The sequence below is a fragment of the Chiroxiphia lanceolata genome, chromosome 1 (assembly GCF_009829145.1).
Source record: "Chiroxiphia lanceolata isolate bChiLan1 chromosome 1, bChiLan1.pri, whole genome shotgun sequence".
In the NCBI taxonomy this organism is placed as follows: Eukaryota; Metazoa; Chordata; class Aves; order Passeriformes; family Pipridae; genus Chiroxiphia; species Chiroxiphia lanceolata.
Window position 1 is genome coordinate 15,320,978 of NC_045637.1, and position 18,867 is coordinate 15,339,844.

The 18,867-nt window shown below is 39.9% G+C and overlaps 1 protein-coding gene across 1 annotated transcript in view; it reads left to right on the forward strand.

Moving 5' to 3' along the window:
* Positions 1–3,560: 3,560 nt before the first annotated feature.
* The window catches only part of EIF3H (eukaryotic translation initiation factor 3 subunit H), an 86,482-nt gene continuing 71,175 nt past the window's right edge, over positions 3,561–18,867 (forward strand). Inside the window, exon 1 of the mRNA XM_032701347.1 lies at positions 3,561–3,709. Coding sequence (XP_032557238.1) covers positions 3,590–3,709 — 120 coding nt within the window. The 5' untranslated portion in view covers positions 3,561–3,589. The remainder of the gene's footprint in view (positions 3,710–18,867) is intronic.

Below are 18,867 nucleotides of genomic sequence, written 5' to 3' on the forward strand. Positions count from 1 at the left end.
CAAGTATTCTTGCCATCCTTCTGCTTCCCCCCCATCCTGAGGGAGGGCAGTGAGCGAGAGGCTGAGTGGGTGTGTGGCTGTTGGACAGAGTCAACTCACCACAGATATACAGAGAGACCTCTTGTCATTAGGGTTTTCACTCTCCCTATGGGTTATGAGAGTGGTATGTAAATGACAGGCGATTATCAAAAGGTGTCCTGTGAATAAGAAGGGGATTGCAAAAGGAGCAGATTCCATGACATGCATAGAATTATGTAGAATTAGCTTTTTACTTGTACAAAGGGATTAGGTACAGCCTTAAATTCACTACCCTCCTCCCAAATACAAGCCTTACTTTATGCAGAAAAGATGTTACATTGTGACTTCATTTTTAAGCAGCGCACTGGCTGTAGGTACATTTCCTATGCTAGGACTCTGAGAAAGGTCACCAATGTATTCCTATGAAGATGTGCCACATCCCTGTGTTTCATGACGTTTGAAAGCTTAAGCCTGGAATCTCACCCCTTTCAGAAAACCGAACTTTTCCGAACTTGAAACTTCTGTAAGACTTCAAGATATCACAAGGCAATTTTAAGTTTGTGCTCGGGGAGTCTTCTGTCACTAAGTTTTGGAGAGTATTTTGCTGGAAACATTTTTTATTTTTACATAATAATGTTGGTTTAGACAACTGTAGTTATTAGTGCAAGTTTGTGTTTGGGGTGTTTTTGTGTCTCAGTACAAGTACAGACTGCTATATGTATATCCTAAGTGATTCTTCCCTATTCCTTTACACTTTGTGATAATGAAATTAAAGTATTCATTATGCTTAGAAATACTTGGAATTGCTGAGAGGACAGGAAAGAAAAACACAGAATTCAGACATGACCCATTTACCAAGTGGTAACAAGTCATTGCAAGTTAGCCCTTCTCTGGTGAATGGTCTTAGCCTGCAGCATACACAAATGAAATTCAAGTTGGTTTAGCCCTTAAGGTAAAGTCAGTCTGATGATTTGGAAGGGATTATATCTTTGAACCCTAATCAGATAATTAGCAGCTCTAGTTCTGCTCATAGCCCTGATATGGTACAGAGGTGCTGTGGGGGGAGATGACACATCTCAGTTTCACCAAAGTTTTTACTTAAGCAGGACTGGGGAATGAAAAGGTTCTGGTTGGTTCCAGCTGTCTTTTAAATTTAGAGTCTAATTTAAAAATGATTAATGGAAATTGTGCACTACTTGAATTTTCTAATGTGTTCAGTGGTTTTCCTGAGTAGCTTGGGCAATGTTACTAAAATTTTTCACTCTGACATCCTTTTCATGGCCTCCTTTTCAAGAATTCAGTATTTTCAATGGTGAAATTTTTTATGGCCTCTTGCCTCCAGTGATCTGGGGAGTTCTGGAAAGTAGAGAGTTGATATTTGTGTTTCATTTTTCATGTTAATCATAATTAACCAAGTTGACTGAATTATTCTAGCAGTGCATTAAGTAGTGTAAGCTCTATGCCAGTCCCATGAATAGGGCTATTTTGGGTGCCCACAGCAACCTCTTTGAATATGCTGATGTTCTGTGCTGCAGCTACTTGTTTTTTTTTTTCTTTCCTTTTCTTTTTTAAATTACATTGACTTTCTGTTCAAAACCTTGATAGGCAGAAGTAACACATCACATTTGTCTTATCCCAGGAGCTCTAATTCCCTTTTAGATTCCTAAGAATGTGCCAGTGGTAAAGCACTGTGCATTTCCTGACAAAAGGTATGTTTTTCTATTTAAATACCTTGCAACAGCAGCTTTGAAGTAGCCCACAGATCTCCAGCAGTCCATAGACTGGAGTTGAAAACTACTATATTACCATAATACTATTTCCTAATCTTAGTTTTCTTTAATTAAAACTATTTCATCATATTTGTAAATTAAAACTGGATATGCATGTGACTATAACAGCACAGTGGAATAATACTATTGAATTAAGCAACTTTGTTCTCTCTAGAAAAAACTTCAAAAGGCAATGCCAGTGGGAGTGCAACCTTCAGTCATGGAAACCCGCTGAGGGCAGGACTCAAATTTGCAACACCTACGTGATGGCTGAGCTTGCTGGCCACAGCAAACTGCTCTGAAACTCAAGGTAGTTCTTGCATCAGTCTCTCTACAAACTGCTTTTGGACCAACACCCGCTGCACATGCACTTCAGTCTCTTTGAGGCACAAGGTACATTTGACCTCAGTGATCCTGCAATTCTAAACTTCCCCTTCAATCTCCATTTAAGATTTTTTTCCCCCAATGGAAAATGTAAAGTGGGATTCATCTCACCCTACTTTAGACATCTATCACAAGGTGTCCTTAGCAAAGCTGGGGATCCAAGTTTCTTGTTAGAGTCAGTGCAGGTCTAGTCAGTGACATCAGTGGCATTTAGGATATGATTTCACTTGTTGGGATGATTATTACACTGGAGTCTTTGCTTGAATTTTTTCAGAACCAATGCAGGCAGCTGGTAGGGAATATTCTAAATGATGTTAGAATTATTTTATAGGAACAGGCAAATGCTGAGTCTGTGTCTGCTAGAAAATGCAGATACATCTTCATATTTGCCTTAGGAAGTATGTTTCCCGCCTTTAGTTAAAAATTAGTGTCAACTACATTATGGAAAAGGTAAATTTTTATGCAGTCACATATTTGGCATAGTGTCTGGACAGCTTTTGGGGGGTATGGTAGAGCTGCCTTTCACAGCCCATTGCATTTTTCAGAAGAGTGGATAAGGTTTGAAATATTAAAAAGAAAAAACAAAACAAAAACCTCAAACAAAATAGAGCAGCAAAGCAAACCCAACACTTAACCTTTACTACAACACAAACTCACTCCTGGGAATTGAACAAATAGTCGGTACTTCAGGGATTTGTGTCTAATGTTCAGACCATCCCCCTATACCCGGCACTGGTGAGGCCTCAAATCCTGTGTCCAGTTTTGGGGCCCTCACTACAAGAAGGACACTGAGGGGCTGGAGTGTGTCCACAGAAGGGCAGCAGAGCTGGTGAAGGGTCTGGAGCACAAGTCCCACAAGCAGCTGAGGGAGCTGGGGGTGTTCAGCCCGGAGGAGGCTCCAGGAAAGACCTCATCGTTCTCTAGAACCACCTGAAAGGACGCTCTTGCCAGGTGGGGGTCAGTCTCTTCTCCCAGGTAACAAGTGACAGAATGAGAGGAAATGGCCTCAAGCTGCACCAGGGGAGGTTCATGTCGGACATCAGGAAGAATTTACAGCAATGGTTGTAAAACATTAAAATGAGCTGCCCAGGGAGATGGTGGAGCCTCCGTCTCTGGAGATGTGTACGGAAAGACTGGACGTGGCACTTAGTGCCATGGTCTAATTGACAAGGTGGTGATCGGTCACAGGTTGGACTCGATGATCTTGGAGGTGTTTTCCAACGCAAACGATCGCCTTACTCTGTGGACAAGAAGGCCGGCGGGGCCGCGCGGGCTGGGAAAGCACAGGGCACGGCTGTCCCCGGGCACACCGAGCCAGGGCCTCGTTCCCGCCCGGGGCCGCTTCTTCGCGCACCGCCCCGGCCATTTGGCCGCTTCCTGTGCGCCGTGTTTCTCTTTCCGGCCGTGCGGGGGCAGCGATGGCGTCGCGCAAGGAGGGCCCGGGCGCTGCCGGCGGCGGCTTCGGCGCCAGCAAGGGCAAGGGCAAAGCCGCGGCTGCGGGAGACTCGGCCGTCAAGCAAGTGCAAATCGACGGGCTGGTAAGCGGAGGGCCCGGGGCCGCCGCGGGCGGGGGGCGGGCGGGGCGGCCGCGTGGAACCGCCGGCGGGGCCGGTCCGTGGGGCAGTGCCGGGAGCGTGGCCGCCTGAAGGGCAGGAACGGCCTCATCCTCTTGCTGAGCCTCCCGTGCCGGGCTCCCCCTGCTCGTCCCAGGGCTGGGAGCGGCTCCCGTCCGGTGTGAGCGAAGGTCGGACCAGGGCAGAGAGTAAATTAAATTGCCTTTAAATGCCCCCTCTCATCCTTCAGCTCCGCCGCCCCGTGCCCGGGTTTGCCGGTTCCAGCTTTCACGCCTCAGACTCGCCACACACTCAGAAAGCTGCGCAGGTGTACGAGGTGACAAGCACGGCGGGTTTTTCCCTCCCCGTTGTACTTTTTGCCGTCCCTGCCAGGGCTGCAGCACTGGTTGCTTTTGCTTAATGAGAAATAAAGTAACGTGGCGGGTTGGAGGGACGTATCAGAGAACAGAGTCATCCTGATACAGGCAATCCATGCAGACCTGGAATAGAAGAGCATCTCCTAAAGCTGATTCTTGGCTTTGCTGGTGCCTCTTCGTGTGTTGGTTCATGTCTTATCAGTTGGTAATACTATTAATGACATAGAAAGGAAGAGTTACTTCTGAAGGGTAGAAACACTGTTTATTACTTCATTGTCTTTGCCAAATGTCAGCAGAACACTGTGCAGCTGAAGCTGGAAGGAGAGAATTGGTGTCCTGGTCATGAGAAGGAACATCATAGTTTTGAGAGAAACTTTAGAGCCTGCTTGGCATTTATTACTGAAAGTCTTCAGTCCTTGTCCTGGAGTTACATAGTGGAGAAAATATTTGGGAAGAGGAAGAATAACTTATTTGTGTATAGTAGGTTTTGTGAAAGAGAAAACTTGAATTATAGTTTTGTCCACTGTCCCGTCCAACTGTCTGTGTGTCCATGACTTTGGTGCATGGAGCATTTTCAAGGAGTGCTGAAAACTGACTGTAAAATACCCTAAAAATCCAGCAGTGGATGTCAGACTGCTCCTGCTCAGGCTGGTGCCAGACAATCAGTGTGGGTGTGTGGCTGTTTATTAGCAAGTTTAAGAGAACAGTGAAAAAGGGAATAGTTAAGAGCAGGATACAGGTTGTAGCCTTAATTCCATTTCTGTACAATCAGTTTTGAACTTTGATAACAATTGTTAAATCTGATTTATTTTGTTCCTGCTTTAAAGAAATAAAGAGAACAGGTGTTTAGAAACTGTTCTCTATCAGATGTATAATCTGATTTGTGAGCTGCTGTTTGTTCAGATCAACTGTGAATGGCCCTGATGGTCTCCTTACAGTCCAGCAAATGCCTTTGAGTACTTTCTGTTTCATGCTTTTTTTTCCCCCTTGTCCTTGTGTGTTCTCCTGGTGCAGCTCAGTGGTGCCTCTCGCATGGAGTCCTACAGAGGGAGGTGGAAGCTTTCACCTTCCCTCCTGCTGGAGGTATGTCTTACACAAAGTGTTCTCAGGACACTGACAGTGTGGTTCATAAACTTCCGTGACACCTGTGAGGGAGCAAAATGTTGGCATAAATTTGCTTGCTTTGTAAACAGGGGCTTCTGTTGCAAGTCCTTCAAGTATCTTACTGAAATCTGCTATAATGTTCCTAGTATTCCACTGTGCTCTCACAAAGTAACAAGACTACACTTCCCCACTCACTAGGGATGAGTTAAATACAGTGATCTCTAGAACAAGCACAGGCTGCCACTACTAATGTTTGTTACTAAATACATCAAAAGCAGATTACAATATTCCATAAAAGGAACAGCAGGAATCTCATCTTTCTGTTTATTGTGTGGTTTAAACTGCAGGACACATTCAGTTCAATCATTCAGAAGACAACCAGTTCCAAAAAGAGAGGACATCAAACATGTCTTGTTTAACAACATCAACGGCTCTGGACCCACATGCAATCAGTGTTTTTTCCTCTGTTGTAAAAGCAGCTGGATAGAGTCCATTTCCTTTGATGTTGTAGTCATTCCTGTACTGGAATGAAGAACAACATCCACTTTTGCTTACTGTGCCTTACAAAAGGCATTCCTTATTCAAAACTCCCAATATAATTGTATGCATAGATAATTCCTGTCTGCTATAAATTTCTCAAAAATTAATCAGAAAACAATACAATCTTCTAGGTATCAAAACCAAAATAAATTACTCTAATAGCATTAATATTTCAAGAAGTTACGTGAATTTAGCCTATCTTACTAGTTAGGATTTGATTGTTTGTTTTTACTCTTGACGTGGCAGTTCTTCTAAATTTGTTAGTTTGTTACCTGAAAAGCTGCACTTGATCTAAATCCAAATTACACCATATGTAATGAAATAAGGAATTAATCAGATTAAAATAAGAAGTTAACTCTGGGTTGTTGTATTGTACCAAATTTAAAAAGGAGGCCCAAAAGTAGGTATTGCTGCATCATTATGGGCTATGTTTTAAGGTAACATCCATCACTACAAATATTGGAGATTTTATACTTTACTGTTCCTCTGAAATAACAAGCTTTCTAAACATACTTTCACATTCTCACATACAGAGAAGACTAATACATCCAGTATTTGTTCCAGCTACCTAATTCTGTGAGCATTTGAATATACATTTAGGTGTCCTTCTTAAATTTTGTATAGAGCTTAAGTTAAAGTACCTTTGTAAGTTTATTTATGTTAAATGCAAACATACATCGGCTAAAACATAAATATGTCAAGAAGATGGTTAGAAGTTGTAGGCCTTGTCTGCATTTGTGCACCTCCAGCACTAGTTTGGCTGTAGAGCAGATATTTCTCTTGTGTCAGATATGACTGATTTAATCAAAGATTGTTACTTTAAGCTTCATTGCTTCACCTAGTTTGGTGATGGTGCAGTATGCCCAGTGCTTTGTATTCTTACCTGTGGTATGTAAAGGGTTTATCTATCTATTTATTTATTTATTTATAAAAATATAGGTAAGAATGTGTGAGTCTGCCTTTCTAAAAACACCCTAACATCATTATTGAATTCTTTTTCAATAGTTACTCTACTCATAATTGTGATATTTAGGTTGCTTGTGCCATGTTTTCTTTTTACCAGCCATTTTTCCCCTAAAGATGTAGGACTGACTGGACTGTATTCCCAGCTAGGGATAAGGAAAGCCTAGTTAGCTTCTTGGGTGAGGAGCCCTTTAGGGTGATATGTTTGATCATAGTAAATGAAATAAGGTACCATGATTGCTGAAAATCAGTTTTTGAGGCTCATCTTGCAAATGTTTGCTTAAGCACTTTTTAAAATTCTAACTTTTGACACTCTAGGAAAGAAAGCAATCAATATCCATAGTATTTGAGTAATTTTTAGTGCCAGTGAAGCCTGTATTGAACTGGCTAAAAATCTCTTGACATTTCTTAAGTTGTAAATATTGTACCTTTCCTAGCATTTCTTCTGCTTTTTTTCCCCCTTCTCCTGTACCCTTTTTGAAGAATGCACAGACAGTGTGTTCTGCCTGCTCTTCTCTGTACAGTTTCTTGACACTGCAGAACTGTAGAATAGGATTTTAGGATATAAAGTCCTTTAGGCTGTATTGTGTTTTGTGTGTTCTCTAAAGGAGTTAAAATGGAATTTTAAGTTGAAGTTTAATCTAGTTGACTTTTCCTTGACCTGTTTCCCTAAAAAATTAGATCAGATTATGCTGGCTCTGAGAGTTAGTTTGTGAAGTGAATACTGGCTTAATGTGTTCATGGATACCTTGAAGCATAGAGAAGAGAGAGGCGCTTTGTTTTATGTGCTATTAATCTTCATGTACAATGAGTTGCATGAGTCTAACCCAGAGGGGAACTTCTGACATATAATCTATGCTTAAATTCAGAAGAGAAAGCATTATTGTGTGCTGGTAAGTTGAAAGGGCAAGAACTTCCTTGGAATGTCACACTTTTCAGGCTTAGTGAAGACTTCTTAAACTGCGGTGGGTAAAGTACCCACATCGTGATGGTGTGAGGACGCAGATTTTGTCAGGGGATAGCAGATATACTTGCTAGCAAAGCATAAACTTTGTATGATTTGTAAGAGTGCAGTGGTGCACCCGGCATCTCATAAGTGTCATGGTAAGTGTACTCAAGTGAGGCATTTAAAACCAGAACATCTGGTATCGCTTCATACCGTGAAACTCGTGTGCTGACAAAAGGAGTTAATCTAAATGTGGAGGTGGCTTAAATGTGTTGAGCAGTGTTACACTTCAAGGCTTTAAGGGGAAAATCTTATTTCAAAACAGGCTTTTCTTTTTTTGCTTAATGCAAGGAGAAATAATGTGTTGCCTTCTACAGTGCTGTCATTAAGAGTTAAACTTCTCATTATATTTTGTCCCTCTCATGTGCATATCAGGCTGGTCTCTTATGTAGTAATTGTGTATGCATAGCTTCTGTGAAAGCAGTAAATTGTGCTCTTGTGATTACTATTTGGTTGTGTTAATACCGAGGAAAAACATATTTCCACCAAATATGTTTCAAATAACTTCCTACATTTTAGTGATGAGAATATTATATCTGAAACACAGCAGGTAATAAGCATTACCTTTGTATCCTATTTAGGTGTTAACTTTGACTCTGTGAGTGGGGAGGTGACAAGTGCTGGCTTTGTTGCTGAGGTAGTGCATTATGTCCTCTTGTACACTGAAACCTTGTTAAATGTTCTCCTTTGGTTTTCAGTTTGTAAGAGAATTAGACCTTTGCAGCTGATGTACATCACGGTGTAGTCGAGGGAAGTGTATGTGGTACAGGAGGCCACAGAGAGGAAATCAGCACGTACAGATACTGAAAGGCCCTTGGTGGTGTGTATGAAGTGAACAACTTCTATACCCTATTCTGCCTTAGGACTTTTTCTTCCATCTTTTAATTAAACCTTACTGACCTTATGACAGGCCTTTGTAGGAAGAGGAGCAAGCCTCTTGTTTTTGGATATTTGTATTTGTATATTTTTGGATATGGTTACTTTGTATGTTGTTTTTCCGTATTTACGCACAAGCTCAAAATATGTTCTCAGTGATGGTACAGCTTTGACCATGCTGTTCTTTCATATTATTTTTAGTCTTCTGGTAGCGTTAACATTGCAGAGATGTGATACTGGCTTTACAACAGTGCTCAGCGGTTTGATAGAATTACCACAGAATGGCATCAGCTTAATGAAAAGTAAATAAATTGTTAGTGTACTAAATGGAAAAAAAAATCAGGCTTGTATAATAAATACTCCTGTTAGTATTTTTAAAGCTATTCGGTAATCTAAAACCATGACAATGGAACTTAACTTTGATAATGTCTTTTGTAATGTGCATACACAAAGTTACTTAAGCATAAATGTAGGAATATTTTTGAATGACTCGTATATGAATATTTATTTCAGGTAAGCATTTTACTAATTTCTTTTGTCTTAATCAAATTTTAAAGTTAATACAGAGGCTTATTTTCTCTTCAGACTGGAGTTTGAAGATGCAGCTGACTTTTGCTGTATGCATGCAATAACAGGCTAATTCTCTTTTATAAATATTTGGGGTTTTTCTGGAAAATGAGTGTTCGGATGTTGCTTTGAGCATGTAAGACTTGTCAGTCTTTGCCTTTGTTCTGTTCACGCTTTGTATTCTGCTTTGCACTTGGCATCATTCCTGTTCCATGGAACCCATATCTGTGCAGTAAGCACATGCATACCTGTTTGTGTTAGGCCAGTGTTCTTTGGTGTTTAGGATCTTGGAGGTGCAAATCACTTGTCAATATTTGGGGGTTTTTATGTGTAGCTGAGGAAGAATTCTGACAAAATCCTTTGCCAATATAGGGCTGAGTTTTGAGCACTTAGGACTCGGGGTTTTTTTACTATTACATTACTATCAATGCAAAAAAGAAATAAAGACTGTTTTAGAGCTTTTTGAACTTTAGATGACACATAGGGTATTTACTGCAGCTGTCATCACTCCTTGGGAACAATTTGAAAGCTATACTGTCTTCTCCATTGGCTTTCTCAGTGATAAAATTAAAATGGTTGTTTTTAATCTCACTGTCACAGTAGCTGTTATTAGAAGTGAAACTCTTCTGGAAGTAATTTTCATGTGGCAAATCTCTCTTTTGAAAGATGGGGAAGCTGAAACTTACCAGCAATCACTGACGTTCAAGTTTGGTGTGGTTTTTTCTCAATTTTACACTTTTTTCTCAGGGAAACTGAGACTCTCTCCAGGCTTGGTTCTCTGGATTGCACTGACTGTTACTAGGAGGATCTGTCTCTATTACCTTAGCACATAACCAAGTGTTTGCCAAAAAGGCTGAGTGCTTCAATGTGGAAAAAGTTGTTGTGTAAAAGGTTATAAATTATTAAAATGACATGGAAGTCATGTCCGGTAGGGATTTTACTGGTTACTTGGAAGCATCTGTTGAATGCATATGGAAGTCATGCTTTAAAGACACACCCTTAAATAGTATATTATATATATTCTGGTTTTGTTGTGCAGGATATGGTTCTTGAAAAAGATCAGTAGTCTCAGATAAACCCTCACTCCCTGCTTCCCATCTAGGTCCACCCTATTTTACTAATTTTTGGCACTCAAATAGGTAAGGGTAACTATCTTGCAGTTTTTATCTTCAAAATGGTAACAGTCTGGCACAATCTGATTAAAGAATAGGCTGCTAAATGAAGTTGCTACTGCTGCTTTTGGCTGTCATCTTCAAATCTTTTCATAGAAAGCTGCTAGAAGTTGATGCTGAAGAGAAAACCTTATACTTGCAAATACGCTCCCAGCTCAGTGAGCACTGTGAATGGTTGAAGGATGGTGATTCACTAATAGACAGAACATATGTATGGACTGTATGGTGAAGTGTGAGCGCAAGGCTCTGGTGTTTCAAGCAGAAAATGTTGAAACTGTGCCTGCCTCTACTGCTTCTATATAGTTTCCATATGTTGTGCTCTGAAGGAGTGTATTCATCAGCTTTCGTTCTTGAAATGATGGTTAAGTACTGAATTCATTACAAATAATAAATATATATTGTATTGGCGATTTACAAAAATTGCCTGAAGCACTGAATGTTTTCAAAAGATTTGAGTTCAGTGAGATTTGGGAAATAGGAGAAGTAATATACTAACTAGTCCTGGGGAAATGCTCCATCCTACTTGTAACTAGCAGAATTTTGGATGTTAGTATTATTACAGCCCTATCGCTGCCTCCTGACAGTGTGCTAATAACATCTAATGCCCTGCCACTGCAGGATTGAGGTCCTGGGGCTGCCTTACAGAAATGTTTCTACAAGGAAGTGATTCTACAGTGCCTGTGGCCCTGAAGGTTTCCATGGGAATGCACATGAATGCCTGTACTGTGAAATGTGTTATGAAACTTTGTATTGCAGAGAAATACATTATACCAGTGTGTGAACACAGCAATAGAGAATTTAAATACACAAGAGTAATGGTGCATTTTTACTTACACTGAGGCCATATTTAAGTGGACTAATAGCTTGTGATTAACCATGGGGATGGTTGTTAACTTAAACTGTGCAGTATGAAAGAACCCCCAAAATACAGTGGGATCAAAATCAGGAAGAGATTGGGGTCTATTTGGTAAAACACACCTCGATTAGCATTCAGTATTTTCCTATGTTTTAATAAACTTCTCTTTTCTCCACAGTTTAATTAGTTTTTCCTTTGATGTACTGCCATTTGTGTTTAACTTTCTCCCTTTGCAAGAACAAGCAGCTCACTTGGACATGAGTAAATAAATGACTTAAGCAGATATTTCATGGTACCTTCAAGACATTAGCTGATGAATGCAGGTTCCTGGCAAAGTCAAGGAAAAACACAGCCTATGAAAAACCAACATACCTCTAACCAAAACACAGTAATCTTCCTTCTAATGTTGTACTGTACAGAAACAGGCTCAATGTCTGTACTGTTTCAGTTCTTCAGGCTGAATTTCACCTGCCTGTGTGTCTCAGTTTGTCTTTTCCGTTTTATATTTTAGATAAGGTATTTACCAATTTTAGTTCTAGGTATTAAGAAATGGTTTGTTTCATGTTCTGTGTCTTGTTTTTTCTGAAATCAGTGATTTTTATAATTTGGAGTAGCTTTTTTTAATAGGTTTTATGTTGTCTTTTTTTTTAAATATCTGTGACTTTTAAAGTATCCCAGTAACAGAATGGGTGAGCAGCTAATCCACGTGTACAGCAGCTGAGTGTGCTTCCAGTAAATAGTGTCTGTGTCTATCACTTGGCAGTGTCTGTAGTGAATCTGGACTTGCACTGTGAGAATGACCACCTTTGTTGGAAGCCTGGGGCTGTTGAAAGGGGCAGGGAGGCTGTATGGATGTAGAGGAAGGCCCTTTGCATCCTGATAGGAAGGTTTCCCTCTTGCTTAAGGGAAATTCTGGGGCTCTTGAATCACAGCAGTTTGGAAGTAATTCTTTTTAAAAAGAGAGATAAAGCAACTGAGGAAGTGGGTACTTACCAAGTATTTTCTATGGGGCATTTTCTGGTGGTGGTTGAAGCTTGCATTCAGTTTGCATTGAATGTGGTGCTGAGCTACACAGAATCTGTGCAAGAGAATTACAGAAAGTGAAAAATGAACTGAATGTCTACTTTTCCTAGACTGAGCTTCGGGGTAAGCAAGGTAGAGTTTTTCCAACCATACCCCAAACAGTGCATATAAGCAGTTAATATTCAGGAAGGAGTGATAAAATGCTTCATGGCCTGTTACTGACTTAGAATTGTGGTTTGAATCAGCCACTTACTGAGATAAAGTGGCAATGTATGTTGCATCTGGCTTAATGCTATGTATGGATGTTATCATCTTCTTTGTTCTGTTGGGAAAAAACCCAACCAAACACCGCAGGAAAGTGTTAAAGGGCTAGTTAGTGTGAGTTAGTTGGTTATAAGCAAGAAGTAATATGGAAAACCAGCTAGATTCCTATAATTACAGAATGAAATGGTTCCTAAACCAAGATGTAGTAGGCAGAAAATATTTGTTAAATCAACAATCTGATGTGATTTCAGGAGTTTTCTTAAGCCTCCTGCATGTTGTGGAGCAGCAAGGTTGCTGATGTTCCCTGTTGTAGTTGAGTCATCTAAAATCTTGAGGTTTACAAACTAAGCAGGTGCTATTTTATCAAGTGATGTAATAAGTCACCCAGGGAACAAAAAGGTTTGGATGCTTCTCATACACTTCCTAATACTCAAAAATATTCAAATAGAAGCATATAACATAACATCATCTCCCCCATAGTTCAAGATAGACTATTTTCCATTCAATTTAACACGAATTTCCAAAATGATTTGGTACTGAGGGCCTGCATGATACAAAATCAACAGACTCCTATAATTTATAATTTCAGTGTGAAAATATATGTAGCAGCCCCTGCTCAAGAACCACCTCAGATCAATACACATTGTTCATAGTTGATGAATTTAGGCTCAGCTCCGAGACACTTCCACTCTTGTCAAGAGGAGATTTTGATGTTTGCACCCACTTGAAATGGTATGAAATGGCACGTCATTCCATTATGCTTCCTATTTAAGTACTGTTTTTAAGCCCCAAATTTCTGTCAAGTTCAGAAGTAAGATTTTAACATCTGGTGTTGAATTAGCTGTTGAGTGACAGAAAATGTGAGCTTACTATTTCAAGAACTATATTTTCAAAGGCTTTATAAATGTTGGTGTTTAGGCTCTAGCAAGTCAAGATAAAGGTAAAATATTGTGGGGCGTTCGAGGTCTTCTGTCCAAAAGATGACTGTTACACTTCCTGGACAGAACAGTGAGGGCTAAGGCTTGTTATTTCTGAAGTTGCTATTCAAAACAACATTTTTCTGAAGTTGCCTTGCTTTTCAAGTCTACTCAGTCTTGTCCTTTTGGCTTTAGATTTTTGGACAGGATGTTCAGATTAAGTATCTTTCTGATTATTCTCAGGGAATTAAAATACCTTTTTTTTGGCCACCAATCGTAGTTAGGACTGAATATATCTGGCAAAACAATTACTTTAAGATGTTGAAGGTCTTAATGGAAAACAGTACTTTATTTTTTTTTTTTTTTTTTTACTTCTGAAATAAAATTGGTGTAATGGTTTAAGAGCTTTTATTCCAAAGTTAAGCACGAAGAAGAAAAGAATAAATGTTTAGACCTCTGCCATGTCAGGAATGGTCAGAAATGCAGTACTGTTGAATAAGAGAATCTAGAAAAATTCGAAGATCTCTGCAGATGAGCTATAATATGCATTTAGGTGAATTTGGTGTTTGTCAGTAGAGATAGTAAAATTTCTCAAGATTAGTATAACGTGAAATTCAGTTTTACCTCTAATCTTCAGTTTCATAGAATGGTTTGGGTTGGAAGGGACTTTAGGGATCATCTAGTTCCAACCCCCTTGCTGTGGGCAGGGACACTTTTCACTAGATCAGGTTACTCAGAGCCCTATCCAGCCTGGCCTTGAACCTCCAGGGATGGGGCATCCACAGCATCTCTGTCCAACCTGTTCCAGTGCCTCACTGCTCTCACAGTGAAGAATTTTTCCTAATATCTAATCTAGAATAGATGAAGCCATTTCCCCTTGTTCTGTCACTACATGCTCCTGTAAAAGGTCCCTCTCCAACGTTCTTGTGGGCTCTCTTCAGGTGCTGGCAGGCCATAATTAGGTCATGCCAAAGCCTTCTCTTTTTCCCGGCTGAACAAACCCAATTCTCTCAGCCTTTCCTCATAGGAGAGGTGCTCCATCCATCTAATAACATGGTGGCCCTCATTTGGACTCACTCCAACAGGTCTATGTCCCTCTTATGCTGGACTCTAGAGCTGGATGCAGCACTGCAGGTGGGGTCTCACAGGAGTGGGGTAGTGGGGCAGAATCACCTCCCTTCTGGACCCTACTGCCCACACTGCTTTGGGTGCAGCCCAGGACATGATTGGCTTTCTGGGCTGTGAGTGCACCTTGCCTGCTCATGTCCAGCCTCTCATCCATCAGCACCCCCAAGTTCTTCTTGGCAGAGCTGCTCTCAGTCTGTTCATCCCCAACCTGTTTTTGTACCAGGGGTTGCCCTGACCCAAGTGCAGCACCTTGTAACTGCTCTTGTTAAACCTCATAAGATTCCCATGGGCCCACTTCTCGAGTTTGTCCAGGCCTCCCTGGATGGCACCCTGTCCTTCAGGTCTGTCAACTTCACCACTCAGCTTAGTGTTGACCTCATGCCATGGCTTTATTCTTGTTCATATCCAGCACCTATGAGACCAGGGTATCGACCTGTTGATTTTATGCTTTTGACGTGTTATCTGTCACAATGCTTTCTAGAACCGGTTTCTGTGAAGTGTCTGTAAACATCTGTCTCCTTAATCATCTGGAGGAGAGTGTTACGTGTATTAGACATATGTTTTCTTACTCTTAATCGTTGCAATGGTATCTTTAATTTACTTTGGAGTTTCTTTTCTCCTGGCAGGAAAGTTGAGTCTTTCTATTACTGTCTTATCAAGTGGTGCTATAGCCAGGAGACAAATCAGTTCAAGGCAAGTTTTTGCTTGGTCAGTTTCCAGAACTTGTCTTTTGCAAGCATAGGCTAAGCACTTATCTGTAGTGTGTAAAAACCTCACCTAGAACTATTAAAAATGTTAGCGTGGTCCATGTTTCACTATAGCTAGTTTTTTCATATTTTTTTCTAAGTCTTTGTTTATTAAACAAAGCCATTCCATGCTTACTTGAGAATTTCAGAACTATTTAATTAAATTACATTTTTGCATAGCTAATTGGTGAAGTTTCAGCACAACACCAGTTGTAGATTTGCTTTTGGTGTAGTGTGACTTGGGGAAGGAGACAGGGCCCCTAAATTAGTGAAAAATTTGATTTGTAAAATTTGGTGTGTCTTCATGTGGATATTAATTGCTGAACAGTTCAAGTCTCTTTCCAGAAGGGGCAGATATGCATTTTATGTGTAACAGGTAGATGTTGATTCTAGGCATCTTGGAGGTTAGCTCAAGTCAAACTCAATTGTTAGTAATGATAGTTGAGATGGATCCATTTACAAAACTGCATTATCAGTTCTGTCTTGAACTTGGCTTATGCTAGAATTTTAAGTAAAATTGCTCATGCTGTAACACTTAAATGTAAAAGTTCGTGGTTTGAGTTTTAAGAATTCATGGAGAAGGCTCGTTGTGTGGTATGGATGTATTCAAAATATATCAGACATTATTATCAGTGATAGCTTTCAAGACCCTCTTGCCAAGGTAAATGTTGATCACAGTTTCACTGGTGTTAAATACCGAGAGGGTGTGAGTGTCATGGCACCTTCCACATGGATGCCCATGTCAGTTATGTTTGGTTTGAAAACATGACATGGTGTTACTTAGACTGTCTCCTCATCCTCTCCCCAGATGCTGACAATTGGTGCTAGTGGTTGTGCCCACAAAGCTTTCTGGGGTGGCAAAAAGCACTTAAAAAAAGCATTTAGAAAGATTTAAATACTTGATTTAAGATTGTAGATCAGCGTGTCACATCATGTATCCAGTGGGCTAACAGCAGCTCTCTCGTTTGATTTCACGTGGGTAAGACACGACACAGGTACTGGAAATCTGGTTGCAATGTGGTGATGTTGAGCTCTCTGGAACACAGTCCTAAATGAATCATCAGTGCTTTGATTTGCTGTTGTCTGTCTGTAGAGAAATGCAGAAATGTGCATCTTGGCATGTTCGTGTCCCTACAGCGGGATCTTCCCAGGACCCCCAAAGGCTCACCAGGCTTCAGCTGAGGGTTCATGTTACACGTACTTCTGTAATGAGGTAAAACCTCGGAAATTAACAACCATGATGTTGGGATGTTGCCCAAGTTAAAATTTGGCCTTATACAGTTAAAATATGTATCTTTGATGTTCTTAATAGGTTCAGAATGGCGCCTTTTTTTTTTTTCTTTTTTGTAGTATGACTTCATTCTTAATGTTGGAACAGTGCTTTGAAGATCTGGAGATTAGGAACACTGCTGAACTGCAGGGGTTTTTTTAGGATTAATGGCAATTAAAATCTGACAAGTGGCTACTCCAAGTGATTAAAATACTTTGGTATTTTGAACACTAAATTTACAAGACTGGGGGACTCTTGAGTTTTATGTAGGAGTTACTTGTATATCCTTTTCTAAAGAGTTGTTATGTACCTGAATATATCTTATATGCTAATTTACTAAATCATGCTGCATACAATTATTGACTTGTGTTCGTGGTATTAGAATTTAGAAATCTGGGGGGTTTTTTGTTATTTTATATATTTTTTCCTTGAGGATATAACCTTTCCTGGCTGCCCAACTGCGTTACTTAAATAAAAGTAACAGTTGAAATATGGTTTGGTTACTGTTAATGTTGTGTAGCAGTGGCATAGCAGTGTCGGGTCTAAGGGTATTTAAAAACAATTATACTTGTACAAAGGGGCAATATCTATTATTAGAGGAATAGATGGATGGGAATTGTAAATAGTGTTTGTAAGGGGAATCAGCATTGAATGAGATATGGGTTATACTGGTGTAGTGATGTCATTTGAAAAAATTCTTATTTCTCAGTGTGTTGTGTTACTTACATTTTTAATATTAATATTTCTTACATGTATTTTCAGACCAATAAAACTATTCTGATTCTGTTCCAGAGCTTCATAAACATAACATCTTTTTTTTTTTTTTTTTCCCCTGAAATGTCTACATAGAAGTTAGTGCTCTTTTTTGGGGGATATATATAGTTTACTCAATATGAAGTATCAGATGTCATGGCATTGTTTGTATAGTGGTCAGCTCTTCCTGCTGTATCTAGACTAGCAAATAAATGGCCATGGCATTTTTAGAGTTTGAAACTGTTCTTGTTATCACTAGAGGAATAGTTTTACTTTGCACCTGAAGGTCTTTTTTTAGTACAAGTTTCAAAGCACATTTCCTGCTTGGTCTTAGGGTAGTATTTTGATGGCAGGTTTTTCAAGATGAGTTTAAGAGAGTGTGTCATTAGATGCATCTTTTTATAAATTATTTTGGTAGCTAATGTATTCTCCAGTGCAGTCATAAACACGAAATTTAGTGACTTTCTCTGCTCCCTTTCTCAGACTCTGTTAGAAAACAAGGTTGCAGGTAGGCCTAAATCCCTGAGGTCTGTATCTCCCTGGATAGTGTCTGCTGTGGTCTTCAGGCTGGAGATCAAAACCTGCAGACTTATGTAATAATTTAATTGTAAATTGGGGTATTTGGTTAGCCTTTAGCAGTGTTGAAATCCTAGTTTTCTGTGGTTGAAAAATCATTGATACTCTGTAACAGCCCATGCTTGTTTCATTTGTGGCTGCTTTCTGTGAGTAATTATCATCAGGAACACTGCAGTAAAATTGGCATCCTATCGCAAATGCTTCTGGAGTGAAATCGAACAGGCAAGTAGTATTTCCAGTAGTAGGGACAGTGAGTGTGCATAGAGAACTCAGCAGCTAATGAGAAAAAGTGGAAAAGGTGAAGCTTACAAGATTGTGAAGATACTGAGAATAATTTTATCGGGGGCAGAGAGCTTGCTGTGCCGTAATCTGGCAGGTTAGTTATGGATTCCTTGACTGTGGAAGACAGAGCTTATGGCAAGTGTATGATAAACCTGAACTTTACCCTAAATACAAGTTGAATATTATTTATGTGCTAACTCTGTGGTACATTCATCTTCTACATCCAGGTGGTCTCAAAAAGATGTTTGCTGTACTGCTTCCATCACTGTTAAATTCTGCTTCACCACCCACTGATCTTAATTTCCTTACTATTTTCTTATGAAATTAGATGTATATAACCAGAGTATCTTTTTGTGTCTCTGGTCTGTACACCTGTTTTAACAAGTTGGATAAAGGTGTGGTGGCAAAAGACTTGAGTGACACATGTGAATGTGTATTGGAGTGAAATAGTGTTTTCTGCCGATGATCGAGAATCTCCAGTGTAAGTGTATCTGGATGCAAGAGGAGGCACAATTGAGTGATACTGTGAATAAACAAAGAATGAGTGGGTGTTAGTCCAGTTTGATACTTATATCTAACTTAGTTGGAAAGAGGTGCTTCTTTTCAGTTCTACCTCCCTGCCCTGCCCCTGAGCAGGCTGTATATGAAGCAATTATTTTCCCATTTTAGCCAAAGAAGACAGTGAACTTGTAAAGAATTTCTATTCTGGTCTCCGTTTTCTTC